The 15,176-nt window shown below is 56.7% G+C and overlaps 1 protein-coding gene across 5 annotated transcripts in view; it reads left to right on the plus strand.

Annotated features, from left to right (window-relative positions):
- Positions 1 to 1,175: 1,175 nt before the first annotated feature.
- SEC14L2 (SEC14 like lipid binding 2) overlaps positions 1,176 to 15,176 on the plus strand; it is a 28,120-nt gene continuing 14,119 nt past the window's right edge. The window contains exons 1-7 of one of the 5 annotated variants that reach the window (XM_070769848.1): positions 1,176 to 1,552; positions 3,776 to 4,149; positions 4,461 to 6,649; positions 8,804 to 8,879; positions 13,673 to 13,716; positions 14,051 to 14,110; positions 14,648 to 14,836. In XM_070769848.1, the coding sequence (XP_070625949.1) occupies positions 6,596 to 6,649; positions 8,804 to 8,879; positions 13,673 to 13,716; positions 14,051 to 14,110; positions 14,648 to 14,836 (423 nt within the window). In that variant the 5' untranslated portion in view covers positions 1,176 to 1,552; positions 3,776 to 4,149; positions 4,461 to 6,595. Of the gene's footprint in view, positions 1,553 to 3,775; positions 4,150 to 4,460; positions 6,650 to 7,033; positions 7,421 to 7,811; positions 8,571 to 8,803; positions 8,880 to 13,672; positions 13,717 to 14,050; positions 14,111 to 14,647; positions 14,837 to 15,176 lie in introns of those variants that run through there. The other 4 variants (XM_019977550.2, XM_019977553.2, XM_019977552.2 and 1 more) reach the window with 4 other exon arrangements.

Here is a 15,176-nt window from a genome sequence, read left to right on the forward strand (position 1 = left end):
GGCGGGCGGGTAGTGGAGCGAGTCCCTCACTGCAGGGGCCTCCGCCTGCTGCTGTCCCCTCCACTGTCTTGGGCGGTGCAGATCTGTTTATTCTTCCCCCACTTGTGTCAGAAGAAGACTTTAGGCAGCACGTGGCAGGGCTGGCAGAGGCTCAGAGTCTGGGCCTTTCTGCACAGCCTCCCACAAGCACAAGGGCTTTCCGGAGAGTTCCAGCTGCCCCAGCCCCCTGCAAGTAGAGCGTTCCACAAATATTTGTTGAAGGGTTTAAAGGACAGTTCTCTCTGACTCTCGAATCACCATGCCAATCTCCGCACCACCCCTTGCCCGTTGGCACCACAGAACCAGAGGGCAGGGCACCCTGGGGCCTCTGACCTCCTGGTCAAGGCCCTTGTTTCAGAGAAGCCCAGAGGTCAAGGGCAGACGGCCCCGAGGAGGCCCCCTGCTGAATGGTCACTGCAGCACATTCACTCCACAATTCTAAATGAAAAAGAATATAAGCAAAGAATATACATAAGTGTATAACTGAGTCACTTTGCTGTACAGTGGAGATTGGCACAACATTGTCAATCAACTATACTTCATTATAAAAAACAACAACAACAAAAAAAAAAAAACAAGGAAACATGACTTCCCTGGTGGTCCTGTGGTTAAGAATCTGCCTGTCAGTGCCGGAGACTCGGGTTCAATCCCGGGTCCGGTAAGATCCCACATGCTGAGGGACAGCTACTGAGCCTGTGCTCTAGAGCCCCCGAGCCACAATGGCCAAGACCACTCGCTCAAGCGTGAGCTCTGAAGTGTGGACCGCCGAAGCCTGCGTGCATAGAGCCTGCGCTCCACAGCGAAGAGTAGCCCCCACTCACGGCACCTAGAGAAAGCCCGCATGCAGCAATGAAGACCCGGCAGGGCCAAAAATAAGTAAATAAAAACCAAAACAAAACTAACAAAACATAAAAAAAAAAAGTTGTCTAAAGCCCAGGCTCTGGACTCCCAGTCCAGGGCTCGTGTCTGGGTTCAGAACCACCTCCCAGAGGAATCTCCAGCTCCGGGTATTACCTCTCGAGACTAAAACTGTTACCCCACACCTCCTCAGGCTCTGGGTTCTAGCAGCCTACTTTTCAGCTGTCTGCACGCCCATGCCGGCAGGGTGCCGTGGGAACAGCGCACCCATCACAGAGCTGGCAAGAGGCAGGGCCTGGATCGTGCCTCGGGCCTGCCTGCCCCGCGAGGCTGGGCTCTTTCTGTCGGGCCGGGCTGTGCCTCACCGTCACCACTACAATACAAAGCGGTCAGTGTCAAGGCCGGCAGAGAGGGGGCTACTGGTTGGCAGAGGTCATGCTGGGCTGGGAGGATCTGGGCGAGGTTGCTGGAAACAGGATTGGATCAGGCTTTGAAGGCCAGGGAGGGCCTGGCAGAAGGAAACGGGAGAGGGAAGCAACTCTGAAGAGGTGGGAGGGCAAATCTGAGAAGCAGCCTGGGGCTTCTCTGACGGAGACAAGAGTGCGCAGCAGGGAGGAGCGGCCATCGAGGCCCCGGGATGCTGAGCAAGCTGCAGGTAAGGCCTTGACTGCAAGTCAGTGAGGCTGGGCTGACCCCTGCAGAAGGCACTAGGGAGCCATTGCAGATTCTTGAGCAGGGGAGCCACATACTCAGATGGGGCTTGGGGGATGGAGAAAATGTGGGGATGTGGAGGAGCGAGTCTCACTAAGTAACCAGCCTGGAGGAGTTTCATTTTTGTAGATAATAAAAGCAGAGACATCACTTTGCTGACAAAGGTCCATCTAGTCAAACCTATGGTTTGTCCAGCAGTCATGTATGGATGTGAGAGTAGGACTGTTAAGAAGGCTGAGCGCCGAAGAATTGATGCCTTCGAACTGTGGTGCTGGAGGAGACTCTTGAGTCCCTTGGACGGCAAGGAGATCCAACCAGTCCATTCTAAAGTAGATCAGTCCTGGGATTTCTTTGGAAGGAATGATGCTGAAGCTGAAGCTCCAATACCTTGGCCACTGGATGCGAAGAAATGACTCATTGGAAAACACCCTGATGCTGGGAAAGACTGAGGGCAGGAGGAGGAGGGGGCGGCAGAATATGAGATGGTTGGATGGTATCATTGACTCGATGGACATGAGCTTGAGCAAGCTCTGGGAGTTGGTGAAGGACAGGGAGGCCTGGCGTGATGCAGTCCATGGAATCACAAAGAGTCAGACATGACTGAGAGACTGAACAGCAACAAAATATATAATAAATAAATATATAATCTAGATTTTGATTCCAGGACTTATATGGTCAGATTGGCCATTCCATTGGGCTGGAGATAGGTAAGTTTCAGTGGACAAAGGAGAAACAGGCAGCCCCAAGGCTTGGGAAGGATACTTCATCTAGGCCTTCATAGTAGGTAACTCCAGATACTCTGGGAAAGGGGTGTTGGTTGGGGCTGGAGACTGCTGCTGAAAAGTGAAAAATGTTAGTCACTCAGTCGTGTCCAACTCTTTGCAACTCCATGGACTGTAGCCCACCAGGCTCCTCTGTCACTGAATTTTTGAGGCAAGACCACTGGAATAGTTTGCCATTTCCTCCTCCAGGAGATCTTCCCCACCCAGGGATCGAACCCGGGGCTCCCACACTGTGGGTAGATTCTTTAGCACCTGAGTCATGTTTGCGGCTGGGGTAAACGTTTTCCTGTGCTTTCCTGGGCAGTCTTTCCAGGAAGCTCCCGGGGTAGTCCACATTCATGGGCACCTGGGAGCATTTGGCCCAGAAGCCGAGGTCTTGGGTTCAAGTCACAGCTGTAGACACTCTCACGTGGCCAGATCTCTCCCTCGGGTTCCTCACGAAGTCACCTGATCCACCCGCCTTAGAGGGTCATCATGGGCTTAAATGACAAGCCAGCTCTGAGAGAGCCTGTTGTCTGTGGAGTGTTGAACCCACACGAGCGGTTGTTCCAGGTTCCTTTGAGTAGGCCCTTCACTGAAAAGTTCACCTTGCACCTGAAAGGGTCTTAAAGAAAGATCTCAGCCAGGCACGCAGCAAGGCAGGTGGCTGTGCCCTGCCTGGAGCCAAAGCTGATGAGTCTGTAGGCAGGGCAGGACTGCAGGGATCTCAGGTGGCCTCAGCCTGTGATGACATGGAGCGGGGCTTGAGTTCCTAGCTGGGTCTCTGCGGTGAAAGTACCAGATCCTAGGCGCTAAGCCAGTGGTCAGTGACAAGAGCCCTGGCCCTTTAGCTTTGCAGAAAAGAATTCTCACAAAGACAGGAAGTAGTGAAACAGTGAAGTATTAAGAGGGGGAAAAAAAGTACATTACATTTAGATAGATAGACATATGGGCAGACTCAGAGAGAGTCCCTGAGTTATACCCTCGTGGCACTTTGAATTACTTTTATGGGGGCACTTCTTCCGGGTTTCCTTTGACCAGTTGTTTTGGTTTGCCTGGTTCACAGTTCGTATTGGTATATCTCAGGATCCACCCACGTGTGCGCACGCATCTCTTAGCCAAGATGGATTCTACTGAAAAGGGGTCTGGGTAGAACATCCTTTGACATAACTCCCCTGTGGCCTCCAGGGAGCCTTTCTGCGCACGTGTAGTCGGGGAGGTCTCCTGACTTCAAGAACGAGAAATATGTGGTCTGGGCAGGGTCCAGCCCCCTCGCTTTAATTGTCCCACTATTCTGGTCTTGGAGTTTCAGTCAATAGGGAATGAATCTCCAACTTCTTTACCCTGGGGGAGGGGAGGCCCATTGACCTCCTGCCCCACTAAGACTGCCTGAAAACGCCTTGCAGGGGTGGCGATGGGGGCCGCTCGGCCACCAGGCTGGACCCAAGACCTTCACCTTGTGCCCAGCTGCACACCTTCTCAGCGGAGGCCATGCCAGGCGCAGAGCGCAGTCCTCCCACGCATCTTTCAGAAGCCTTCCGCAGCCTGCCTCTGCCTTCTATCCTAGAGAGCCGGGGGCTGTTTGCTTCCCACTCTTCCTGAGACAGCGCAGAGGTGGCAGGGCCTGGCTCTGGGCCCCTCTCTGCGTGAATTCCAGCCAGCAAAGGGAGGACGCAACTCGCCAGGCAGCGGGCAAAGCTCTCCTCCTCAGTCACGCCACTGATGCCTTTGGGGGCAGGCTACGGCCTTTGCGGGCCTGTTTCCACAGCTGTTACGTAAGGTGAGTTACTTGCTTGATCCTTGAACGATCTATGTTTAACTCTCCACCCCGGGGCTCCCAGCTCGGCGCCCATGAGAATGTTTCCTGCACTCCCTCGTTCATTCATTCACTCAGTATTCACTTACGGAGCAGCTCCCGTGCGCAGTATGCTGTGCGGGGGACGGCGCTTGTGGGGATTCAGGGGTGATAAAACAGGGTCCTGTTCCCGAGAACTCACGGTTCAACAGCACAGACGCCCCTAGGCAAGGCCGCGTCGAGCGCCCGCTGGGCTTCCCACTTTGCCCCTTCTCTCCTCTCCTGTCTGGTTCTAGCCATGCTTCCCGCCTACCGCCAAGACTTCGTTCGTGCCGTGATGCCAGCATGGAATGGACCTCCTTTCCATTTCCTTCCGCCCCGGATCTTCTTTTAACTTAAAAGTTTAATTATTCGGCGGCTGTGTCAGGTCTCGGTTGCAGCACGTGGGCTCTCTAGCCGTGGTGCACAGGCTCTGGCCCTCACGAGCTTAGCTGCTCGCACGGCATGTGGGATCTTCGTTTCCCTACCAGGGATCGAACCCAAGTCCCCTGCATTGCAAGGCAGATTCTCAACCACGGGACTGACAGGGAAGTCCCCCACCCCAGGTTTTTAGGGCCCAGTCCAATGTTGCTCCCTCCATGAAGACTTTGAGGATGCTTCCAACCTGAAGTCAGGCACTTTCTGGCTCTCTTTCGGGCATTTATCTCGCCCTTGTATTCTAGTTCCTTAAGGATGCCTGAGTATTACTGATCCGTGGCCCAGAAAACAGGCCCAAGTGCTAGACATCAGGGCATGCGTGCGTGCGTGCTAAGTCATTTCAATCTTGTCAGACTGTGTGTGACCCTATGGACCATAGCCCGCCAGGCTCTTCTGTCTATGGGATTCTCCAGGCAAGAATACTGGAGTGGGTCACCATGCCCTCCTCCAGGGAATCTTCCTGACCCAAGGATGGAACCTGGGTCTCTGGTCTCTTCTGCACTGGCATGCAGGTTCTCTGCCACTACCACCTCTGTTGCCTGTGTCTCACTTCTGGGAGTGCAGGATGGCACCCTACTCATTTCAGGATCCCCAGAACAGCACCCAGGGCCTGGCATGCAGTAGGAGGAAAGAATGGCCACGGCATGTGACCCGCTGCTATCCTGGCGGTAGGGTTAGCGTGGGGGAGGGGGAACCCGGGCAGAGAGGGAGGTCTGGTGAGCTTGGCAAGTAGGAAATGGCTTCAGTGTATGGGGAGGGGACACTGCAGGACCGTCAGATGGCTTCTGTCCCACAAGTCAGGCTTGCAACTGCCCGGGGAACACACAGCTCTGGCCCCTGGGTGTGGGCGGGGGAAGCAGATAAGCTTTCACTGGGCCATCGGCTTTCACTGAGGCTTCCTCCATGTCCACCCTGCATCCCCACCCCGAGGCCAGGCAGGCATCAAAGGCAGGCTGAGCAGAGAGGATGAGGGCAGTGGTCACAGAGGGGACCCTTGGGCTAAGCACTGCACCCAGGGCATTATGTATGTTAGCTGGCTTTATCCTCTCCTGCTGACCCAAGGTCCAGATCATCTAAATCCATTTAGTGAACGAAGAGGCTTGGATTCAGAGTTGAACTTGCTCCCCGAAGTCTCATAAAAAGAAGGGGAAGATTTAGGATTCAAACCCAAGATCTTCTGATTCCCAGAGAGGAAGCACTCCTCCATGCCAGCGGAGGGTGCCAGCACCTTGCGACCCTCTCGGAGAGCTGAGAAGGTCAGGAGCAGAGGACAGGGCCCTGGGTGGGAAGATGAGGTCTGGGCTTCCCTACCCCTCAGACTGCCTGCCCCACAGCAGGAAGCGGAAAGGCTGTTAACTCCTGCAAGGGCCCCAGTTGGGTTGGCAGCAGCGGCCCCAAATCCATGGCAGGACAGGAGGCAGGCAAGGACCCCAGAGAGAAAAAGCCACTGTCCTGGAGGTGATGGCTAGTCTTAGGGGACCTGGACCCCCGCGACAAGGGCATCAGGCAAGCTCCCTCCTGGGTTGGCAGGAGAAGTCTGGCACCCTGGGGACCTGATCTTACAAGAAATCATTAGATAGTTCTCAGATGGGGTCACACGGCCCAGAGAGCTCAGGTGTCTCCTCCAAGGTCACACCGTGAGCTAAAGGTAAATTTGGGGCTGCAACCCAGACTTCCTGCCCCACTGCGGTCCACCGGCCTTGGCCCCGGTGGGCACTGGCGCGCGCCCCTCCCGCCCAGGTCTCCGCTTCAGGAGGGCGGAGGGGACCCGCATCGGATGCTCCAGTGCCCAGCGCATCGCTCCCTACTCCGCCCCTTGGGATTCTTTAAGAGGCGGGGCTTGGCCGCCACACGCGGCCCGGGCAAAAGGCTGGGACTCGACTCCGGCGGCGGCGGAGAACGCGTCGGTGCTCCATCTGCTGCGACAACCGCCGCGCCCCGAGCCTGAGCCACGATGAGCGGCAGGGTCGGCGACCTGAGCCCCAAGCAGAAGGAGGCGCTGGCCAAGGTGAGCCTCGCCCCGGCTCGGGCGACGATGGCCGGCTGCTCCTCCGGCGGCGGCGGGGGGCCGGGGAAGGGGCTGGGCGGGGGGCGAGCGCGGGTCCGCGGGCGGCCGGCGGAGGGAGCGGCGACCGCCGCACTGAGCTGCCCGCGGCCGCCGACCCCCACACTCCCTGGCTCCCTCCGCCGGCCGAGGGGACCCCGGGGAAGTTTGGCCGCCCCGGCCCCATCCCCATCCCCGGGCGAGTCCTCGGCGCTGCCACCTGGGAAAGAAGTGGTTGCTTGGGAGCCCACGGAGCCAGCTGGGGGGGTGGGGGTGGGCACAAAGGCAACGTTGATTCGCAGGCACTGGCAGCCGGGCCCGGGGGCAGGGGCAGGGGCAGGGCCCCAGGTTCCCTCCCATTTCCGGGAGGCTTTCCTCTGGCAGAGGCGCAGTGAGTGGTACATGGAAGGGGCCTCCTCCCGAGGGCTCCTTGGGAGACTTGGATGGCTTCTGCTCTGGCCCCCAGGCTGTCTGCGACCTTGGGCACAAGCGGTCCTTCTCTGCTCGCTCCTTGAGGGAAGATATTGAGGAGTTTGGACGAGATGGTGGAGGGGGAGCACCTGCTGGTGCAAAGCCTGGGATCCTACCGGGGCCAGACTGAGTTGGGGTTAGTTTGAGCTGAGACCAGCCCCTCACCCCCAACCCCAACTCCCCTGTCCTGCCCACCCAGCCGCCCCCCCACCCCCAACCTCCCTGGCTGGGGACTCCGGCTGATGCTTTTCAGGAGGCAAGGAGGTAAGCCTAGCTTTGCCTTGGTGCCTGGGCAGAGGAAGGGAACAGCAGTTTCGGAGCCCCACCCTCTCCCACCAGCTGCCCTTGGGGAGAGGAGAGAGTGGCCATTCTTGGAATCGACTGGGTCCAGCCTTAAGGGCTGGAGGCTCCACAGCTGGGCACTTTTCCACTGCTGAGAAACTGGGGGAGGAGGGTTGGCAGACGCCTCCTGCCAGTAATAGTGGGGCTGTGGCATCAGCCCCATGAAGGTGTCCCCGGGCGGGGCCTCCCCATCCCAGGAGGCTGGGGGGTAGGGAGGTTTCAGATATTACTGCTGACCTGCAGGGGAAACCAGGCAGAGAAGGGATTAGGTGGTGATTAAGCTAGGAACCGGGGGCTGGGGAGGGTCCTTGGTAAGGGGTGGCGGCACGCCAGAGTCCCTGGGGTTCTGGGAGCTGTCTGCAGGCTTGGATGGTTCCAGTCCCTGGCTGACCCCAGCAAGGGGCAGAGGTGGTGGGTCCTCATTGGTCCCTCTGTGGCTGCCCTGTAGGTCAGTGACTGGGAGCAGGAGGCTTGGGGACAGCACAGCACGTGGGGGCGTGCTCACGGCCAGGGTCAGAGTGGGCGTGGCCATCCTTGGGGTCACTGTCCAGCTCTTGTTTGGCGCTCTCCGCCCTTTCCCTCTTTGTGGCTTCTGCCTGGAACTGCTCCCTCCACCCGGATTGCTGCCTCTGGAGTCCTTCAAGCTCAAATGCCATTATTATATGAAGACATAGGAGACCCCCCCTCTTCCTGGCCCCAGTCAGAATCTAACTCTTCCCTCTGCCTCCCAGCACGTTGCTCAGCATCCCATCACTAAAGGGGGAGACCATGGTGGACAGAGTGCCTGCACTGGCCTGGGACAGACCGGGGGGTTTGCTTACCAGCTCTGCTGATTTCTAGCTGTTGACCTTGGGGCCGTCACTTAACCTCTCTGAGCTCTGATTCCTTCGTCTGTAAAATGGGAGCAGTCATACCTCTAGGGACTCTGAGTGAAGAGTGAATCAGTGCCAAGTTCAATGCTGGGCACACCAGAAATGCTTGGTAAACAGATGCCCTTACGGTGGCACACCCCAGGTTGTCTACTGTGACAGTTATCTAGGGACATGTCTGCCCATCGGCCACAAAGGAGTGTGTAAGTGCCCGCAGCCAGGCCGGGGTGGTGTCATACTTCCTGCCCACCTCCTCTTGCTATCCAGCTCCCACCAGCACAACCCACACAGGGTCCCGAGCCGCCCAGGTGCTTAGCCTGTGTCTGCAGAGTTGCCCCGTATTTAGCAGGAGCCCAGCGAAAGCCTCTATGGAGAGCCCTGGGCAGAGGGTGGTCAGGGTGGGACCTGCCGCTCACCTAGCCGCCTCTCGCTGCAGTTTCGAGAGAATGTCCAGGATGTGCTGCCTGCCCTGCCGAATCCAGACGACTATTTTCTCCTGCGCTGGCTCCGAGGTGAGGGGAGAGGGGCTGCAGGAGGGAGGCTGGGCCAGACGCTTGCTCTGGGTCACAGAAATGGCACCCTCTGGGAACCCTGCCCCTGGCGCTCTCAGAATCTGGAGGATTCAACCTTTAGAACCAAAAGGGTTCTTGATTATTAGATAATTTCAACCCTCCTGTTGGATAGTGTTGGATATTATTGGATAGATAATGACACTGAGGCTCAGAGAGGTGAGGTCACTTGCCCCAGGTCGCACAGTGTTGAGCTGCAGGCAGAGGACCGGAGCCCAGGTCGGCTGGCTCTCAGCCCTGTGCCCTGTCCGTCCACTGGATGAACACACTCTGCCGATGGATGTGAGGAAGCAGGTTGAGGAAACCCCGAGAAAGGCCCCACGCTGGTGGGAAGTTGGAGGCAGAGCTAAGTTCGGAACCAGAGTCTTGGCCGTGGGAGAGGCTGGCCCCTGCCGTGGGAACGGCAGGCTGCCTGCTGCCAGAGGTTCATGTATGTCGGAGGGGCAGAGAGCGTGGGGAAATACCATGGGTGGCATTCAGCCCGATCTAGGTTTACAAAACTCCCCTCAAGCCAGCGTCTGGTTCCAGAGCCCCGAGATCTCTCCCAGCTCTGCCTGGCCTGTACCTGGGTCAGGGGTGAACCTCTGTCCTCGGCTCCTGTGTGGGAGGGCAGGACGAGATCGGGTGTCCTGCCTGCTGCAGGGTGGGCCGTAACAGCGCTGTGCAGGTGCTGGTGAAATGTACACGTTTCTGCTAGCGTCGGGTCCGGCTCAACCTCACGCTGCAACTCCTGAAAGCTTTTCTTTCTTCTCCTCTTCTGTGATTCAAGTCAGGTGCCACTCTCTCTCTCTCAATTCTTGTGACATATTTTTCTTTTTCTTCCTTTGTAGAAACTTTATTGCCAGACATAGAAATAATAGAGAACATTTCTCTGTGTTATTTTAGCAGAGATTAAATCAGGACCCAGAATCGTGGTGGTTTAGTTGCTAAGTCGTGTCCGACTCTTGTGACCCCACGGACTGCAGCCCGCCAGGCTCCTCTGTCCATGGGATTCTCCGGGCAAGAATACTGGAGTGGGGATACAGAGTTGTAGCCCCCAGTATTAAAGTTTAAGTCCCGGCCGATTAGTTGTTTATAGACACAGACACGTGCGTCCCCTACGAGTCTTGGGACAGGCGGAGAGACATGATTTTCTGTTTTAGTCCAGGAACTGAATAGCTGGGGCACTCTGGAGACGCTGCTGGCAGGCCTCCCCGCCCCGGACAAGTGCCATCAGGAGAGCCCCCTGGGGCTCTGTGCACCTCAGAAAGTGCCACTTGCCATTTCCCCCACCCCCAAAAAAGCTGTGAACCCCTCCTACCTGTGCCCACTCAGAGAGGGTGGGGGGCAGCGAGGGGGGGTGGCGGTGGAGTCAGTCCAGAGTGGGAGGATATTCTGGCCCAGTCTTTACTGAAGGGCCAGCTGCATGAGGATCAGACACACCTCCCAGCTACCTTGAGGCTGGGAGATAGTGGTTTCAGAGAGCCGTTGAGGTGAACAGCATCGCAGCTCTCTTTTATCTAAGAGAAGCCGGCAGCTGGTTTCCCGGGCACCCCAACCCCCCACCCTGGGATAGCTCCTGTCCCTCTCTTTGCAGGAAGAGGAGTGCAGTCATCCTCATCTGCCAGATGAGAAAACTGGGGCTCAGAGAGGGGAGGGCACTTACCTGAGGGCACACAGCAAACGTGAAAGAGAATCAGGGCAGCAACCCCGGGCCCCTGGTCCTCAGACCAGCACCCTCTCGGGCAGCCACAGCTGTCCACCCGCCTCTCCGCCTGGCCAAGCTCCGCCTCTTCAAACACAGGACGCATCTCCTCTGCACGTCATTCGTGCCCCACATTTTCCTGGGCAGGAGCTCAGGCCTGGTCAGACTCTACTGTAAATTTCAACTAGGGTTTTTTTGTCCCCTTACTTTTCTTTTCCTTTTTTGCTGTGCTGTGCAGCATGCAAGGGTCTTAGTTCCCTGACCAGGAATCGAACCCAAGCCCTTGGCAGTGAAAGCTCAAGAGTCCTAATCACTGGACTGCCAGGGAATTCCGCCCTGCCCCCGCCCCCCCGCCACCTTTTTAAAAGAAACCTTTTTTCTGTCTCCTTTTCATTCTAAAGAAAACATTTGCAAGGCACCTGCCAGCCAGATGTCTTTCTCTAGCCTTAGGTGTGAGAGGGCTTCCCTGACCCGGGCTCAGCTTTCTGCTGGCCCTCGGGCCCTCACACATCACTCTCTGACCACCCACCCTCCCCTCCCCAGTTCTGGGCACGCTAGTGAGGAGGAGGGTCAGATGGCAAGATAAAACCAGGAGGTGGAGGAAACCTGTGAGCCTGGCAGGGCAGGGCTGAGCCTCCTTATTTCCTAGGACTAGGAAGGGATGAAATAAGAACCCAGGACTCCGGCTCCCAGGCCCATCTCTCTGGCCATGCCCTAAGCCGTGCCCTGAGCTGCCCCCTGACCAAGGAGCAGAAGCCCCGGGGAGGCCTCAGGCCCATACTGCCAGAGGCAGTGGCAGCTTGGGGAGGGCCCTTGAAGACCCTGAATATTGGGCCTGAGCCACTAAGGGTTAACTAGAGAGCTTCACTGAGATAAGGGGCTCACAATTCACCACCACTCCTGTTTCCCAGGAAGATGACTTCACAGTTGGGGGTTCCCTCCCTTGCCTGGAGGATCCCCACTTTCAGGTCCGACTGCATCCCCCCGTCATGACAGCGTGGTGCCTTGTGTCTTCCAAGTGTTTTTAGCTCATTGGGTGATTCAGCCAGAGATGCTGCAATATCTTGTCCAAGGTCAAACAGGAAGAAGGCGGAAGGGCTGAGATGCAAACCCAGATCATATTCCTCTGATAGCTGCCCACCCCCCACTGCCATGACGGCACCTGTAAGGGGCCCATGAGAAGGAACTTCCCCAGAGCCAAGGCTGCCCGTTTCTGCAGGCGCAAGTCTGGCCCAAGTGACGGGCGTGGCTTTGGGCATATCTCTTGTTGCATCCTTTGGGTGCAGGAGAGTGGACTGTGTTTCAGGGCAGCAGAGTCAGGGAATGTGCCCGGCCGCTCCCAGAGAGCAGTGATTAAGGGGCCGGTGGCAGTCCAGAGGGCAGCCTGTCTGGCCCAGGTCCCGGGGCTGTCAGCAGATCTGAATGTCGATGTGACCCACAGAGGACATCGAGCTGGGAGGGGCAGTTCATAGGCCACATGGCAAAATTGCCCACAATGTGGATCTCAGAAGCTCTTTAAGAAATGCAATGTGGCTGACCATAACAAGATGAAATCTGATAGGGAGAGATCCAGAAAACCGCCTCTCAGCCTGTGGGATAGAGGCTTCTCAGTAGCCCAGGTGAAAAGGATTTGGGGGTTTCAGTTGACGGGAAGCTGCACTTGAGTTAAGGACCTGGCCTCTTGCTGAGAAAGTTCTTAGGCTTAATTGGAGAAGGGTAGATAACACCTGTGCTCTGGCTCACACACATTAGGAGAGGCGCTGGGAAACTGGAAAACCTCCAAAGGGAAGTGGATGGACTTGACACCAAGCTATGCCGGATGGTTAAAGGATCCACGGATGGGCAGCATGTTGGCAGGCGGGGACTCAGGGTGGCAGCACAGAATTTTCTTGGAAGGGTTGTCACGTGGCTGAGGAAGCACCCCCTCCTCTCTGAGGGTCTCTGCAGAAGGGTCTCTGCTCAGAACAACAGTGAGGGGCAAGTGCATGTGGCTGCCTGGATTGTCTGGGAGCAGGTGGCCTTGGTGAGCCTTTGTGTTGAACCGTGAGCAGGACAGCGTGTCGAGGTTTGTGCATGAGATAGAGTTGACCCAGTTCAGTTCAGTTCAGTCGCTCAGTTGTGTCCAACTCTTTGTGACCCCATGGACTGCAGCACACCAGGCTTCCCTGTCCATCACCAACTCCCCAAGCTTGCTCAAGCTCATGCCCATTGAGTCAATGATGCCATCCAACCATCTCATCCTCTGTCATCTCCTTCTCCTCCTGCTCTCAGTCTTTCCCAGCATCAGGGTCTTTCCCAGTGAGTCAGTTCTTCTCATCAGATGGCCAAAGCATTGGAGTTTCAGCTTCAGCAGCAGTCCTTCCAATGAATATTCAGGACTGATCACCTTTAGGATGGACTGGTTGGATCTCCTTGCAGTCCAAGGGACTCTCAAGAGTCTTCTCCAACACCACAGTTCAAAGGCATCAGTTCTTCAGCGCTGAACCGTTGAGCCAGGGGAACTCTGATTCTGAAACTTTCTGGGAATCCTGGGAGGAGGAGGGTCCTCTGTCCCCCTGGGGTATGCGTGGGCCCTTTGATGAGTGGAGGCTCATCACCGCCACCCCCATCCTACTGGAATGTACTGCCAGTCCTGCCCCAGATTACAGGCAGCTGTGTTCATCTTTGAACCCAAGGTCAAGTTCTCAGCACTGAGTGTTAGACCCTGCAGGAGATTAGCTTTTTGGAAGGAGAAGGCTAAATGATAAGGGAGTCCAGGGTTTGCTTTTCCTGAGAGGAGATAAGATCCTTCACTTGATTGCATCCACTAGGAGAGAGCTCTTTTGACCCTGAACTTGCAGGGCTGCTCCCACCTGCCCTGAGCCTTGACCTGTTCTTCCTGCAAGCCCAGGGGTCGAGGTGCTCCCCAAACCCTCAGTGAGTGTCCTCACCCCACCTCCGCACGCAGGGTGATCTAAGAGCCCCCAGGACCCCAGCACAGGAGCAGGACAGTCTCTCAGTCCTCAGTGCCCAAGCTACTGGCCTAATTGTTGTCCGTGTTTCCCTGTTACAGCAAGAAACTTCAACCTGCAGAAATCCGAGGCCATGCTCCGGAAGGTGAGACCCTTGGTTGCTTCTCTTCCTGCCCATCAGAATCACACCGTGCCCGGACTTCTGTCCAGCCCTCCCACCCTGATCACAGCCTGTACTGCCTTATCCTGGGGGACAAAGTTCAGTCCCTTCCCGGGAAGCAGAGCTTTCATAGTTCTGGGCCAACCAGAATTACAATCTGTGCTGCTGAGACCTTGGAAACAGGCACTGCCTTCTCTTCCTGCCAGTGGCTTTCTCGTGACTTACCTGTGGTCCGTGCTGCCACCCGTTGCTAGATGCCTGTTAAGGGCAGCCCCCTCCCCTGCCCCGCTTTATTAAAGTCCCGATTATGTGTTTGCAGCACGTGGAGTTCCGGAAGCAAAAGGACATTGACAACATCATGAGCTGGCAGCCTCCAGAGGTGAGGACAGATTATGCCGCCCCACCCCACGTGAGGAGGTCGGTTACAGCCATAGCCTGTATCCTGCATCCACAGGACTGGGACCCTCAGACGAAAGGTCTGACAAGGCCGAAAGTTGACCGATGGCTCAGCATGTAAAGAATCCGCCTGCAATGCAGGTGACAAAGGAGACTCAGGTTCTGTCCCTGAGTGGGGAAGATCCCCTGGAGGAGGAAATGGCAACCCACTCCAGTATTCTTGCATGGAGAATGCCATGGACACAGGAACCCGGTGGGCTACAGTCCATAGGGTCACAAAGAGTCAGACACGCCCAAGGGACTGCTGTAGGACAGTACGGTACCCCATGTGAGGGCTGTCAGGGCCAGAGTCCTGGAACTGTGGGCCTGGGGCCTTCAGAGGAAAGGTCTGACGATGCCGAGTCACTGAATGAGTATCCTTGGCACCCAGGGGAGGATAAACCCAGAGGAAGGCCCTGGACACGGGGAAGGGGTGGCTGCCCTGGGTCTGCTGACCAGGCGCCCCTCCGTCTTGGCCCAGGTGGTGCAGCAGTACCTGTCAGGGGGCATGTGCGGTTACGACTTGGAAGGCTCCCCCATCTGGTACGACATCATTGGTCCCCTGGACGCCAAGGGTCTGCTCCTCTCGGCCAGCAAGCAGGACTTGTTCAAGACCAAGATGCGGGACTGTGAGCTGCTGCTGCAGGAATGTGTCCGCCAGACCGAGAAGGTGAGGGGGCCAGCATGGCCGAAGAGGGGTTTGCCCAGTGGAGTCGGTCACGCCGGAGCCTGGATGTCACACATGGCTTGAAGTGCAGCCTCAGGGCTCAGGCCCTGATGTGTGGATTTCATTGACCAGTGAAATTACAGAGTTTTAGGGACTGACCTGTGTTTCCAGATTTCATTTTTTTTTTCCAAGTAAGGACTGAGGAAACACTTACCAGCTATTATTGCCATAATTAAGCCCCAAACTATAGGGAGGGTGTCGTCTCAGAACAAGGGGTAGAACTTCAGGACTTGCCTGGCAGTCCAGTGGTTAAGACTCCCTGTTTCCACTTCAGGGGGTGGGG

Source organism: Bos indicus, chromosome 17 (genome assembly GCF_029378745.1).
Source record: "Bos indicus isolate NIAB-ARS_2022 breed Sahiwal x Tharparkar chromosome 17, NIAB-ARS_B.indTharparkar_mat_pri_1.0, whole genome shotgun sequence".
NCBI lineage: Eukaryota > Metazoa > Chordata > Mammalia > Artiodactyla > Bovidae > Bos > Bos indicus.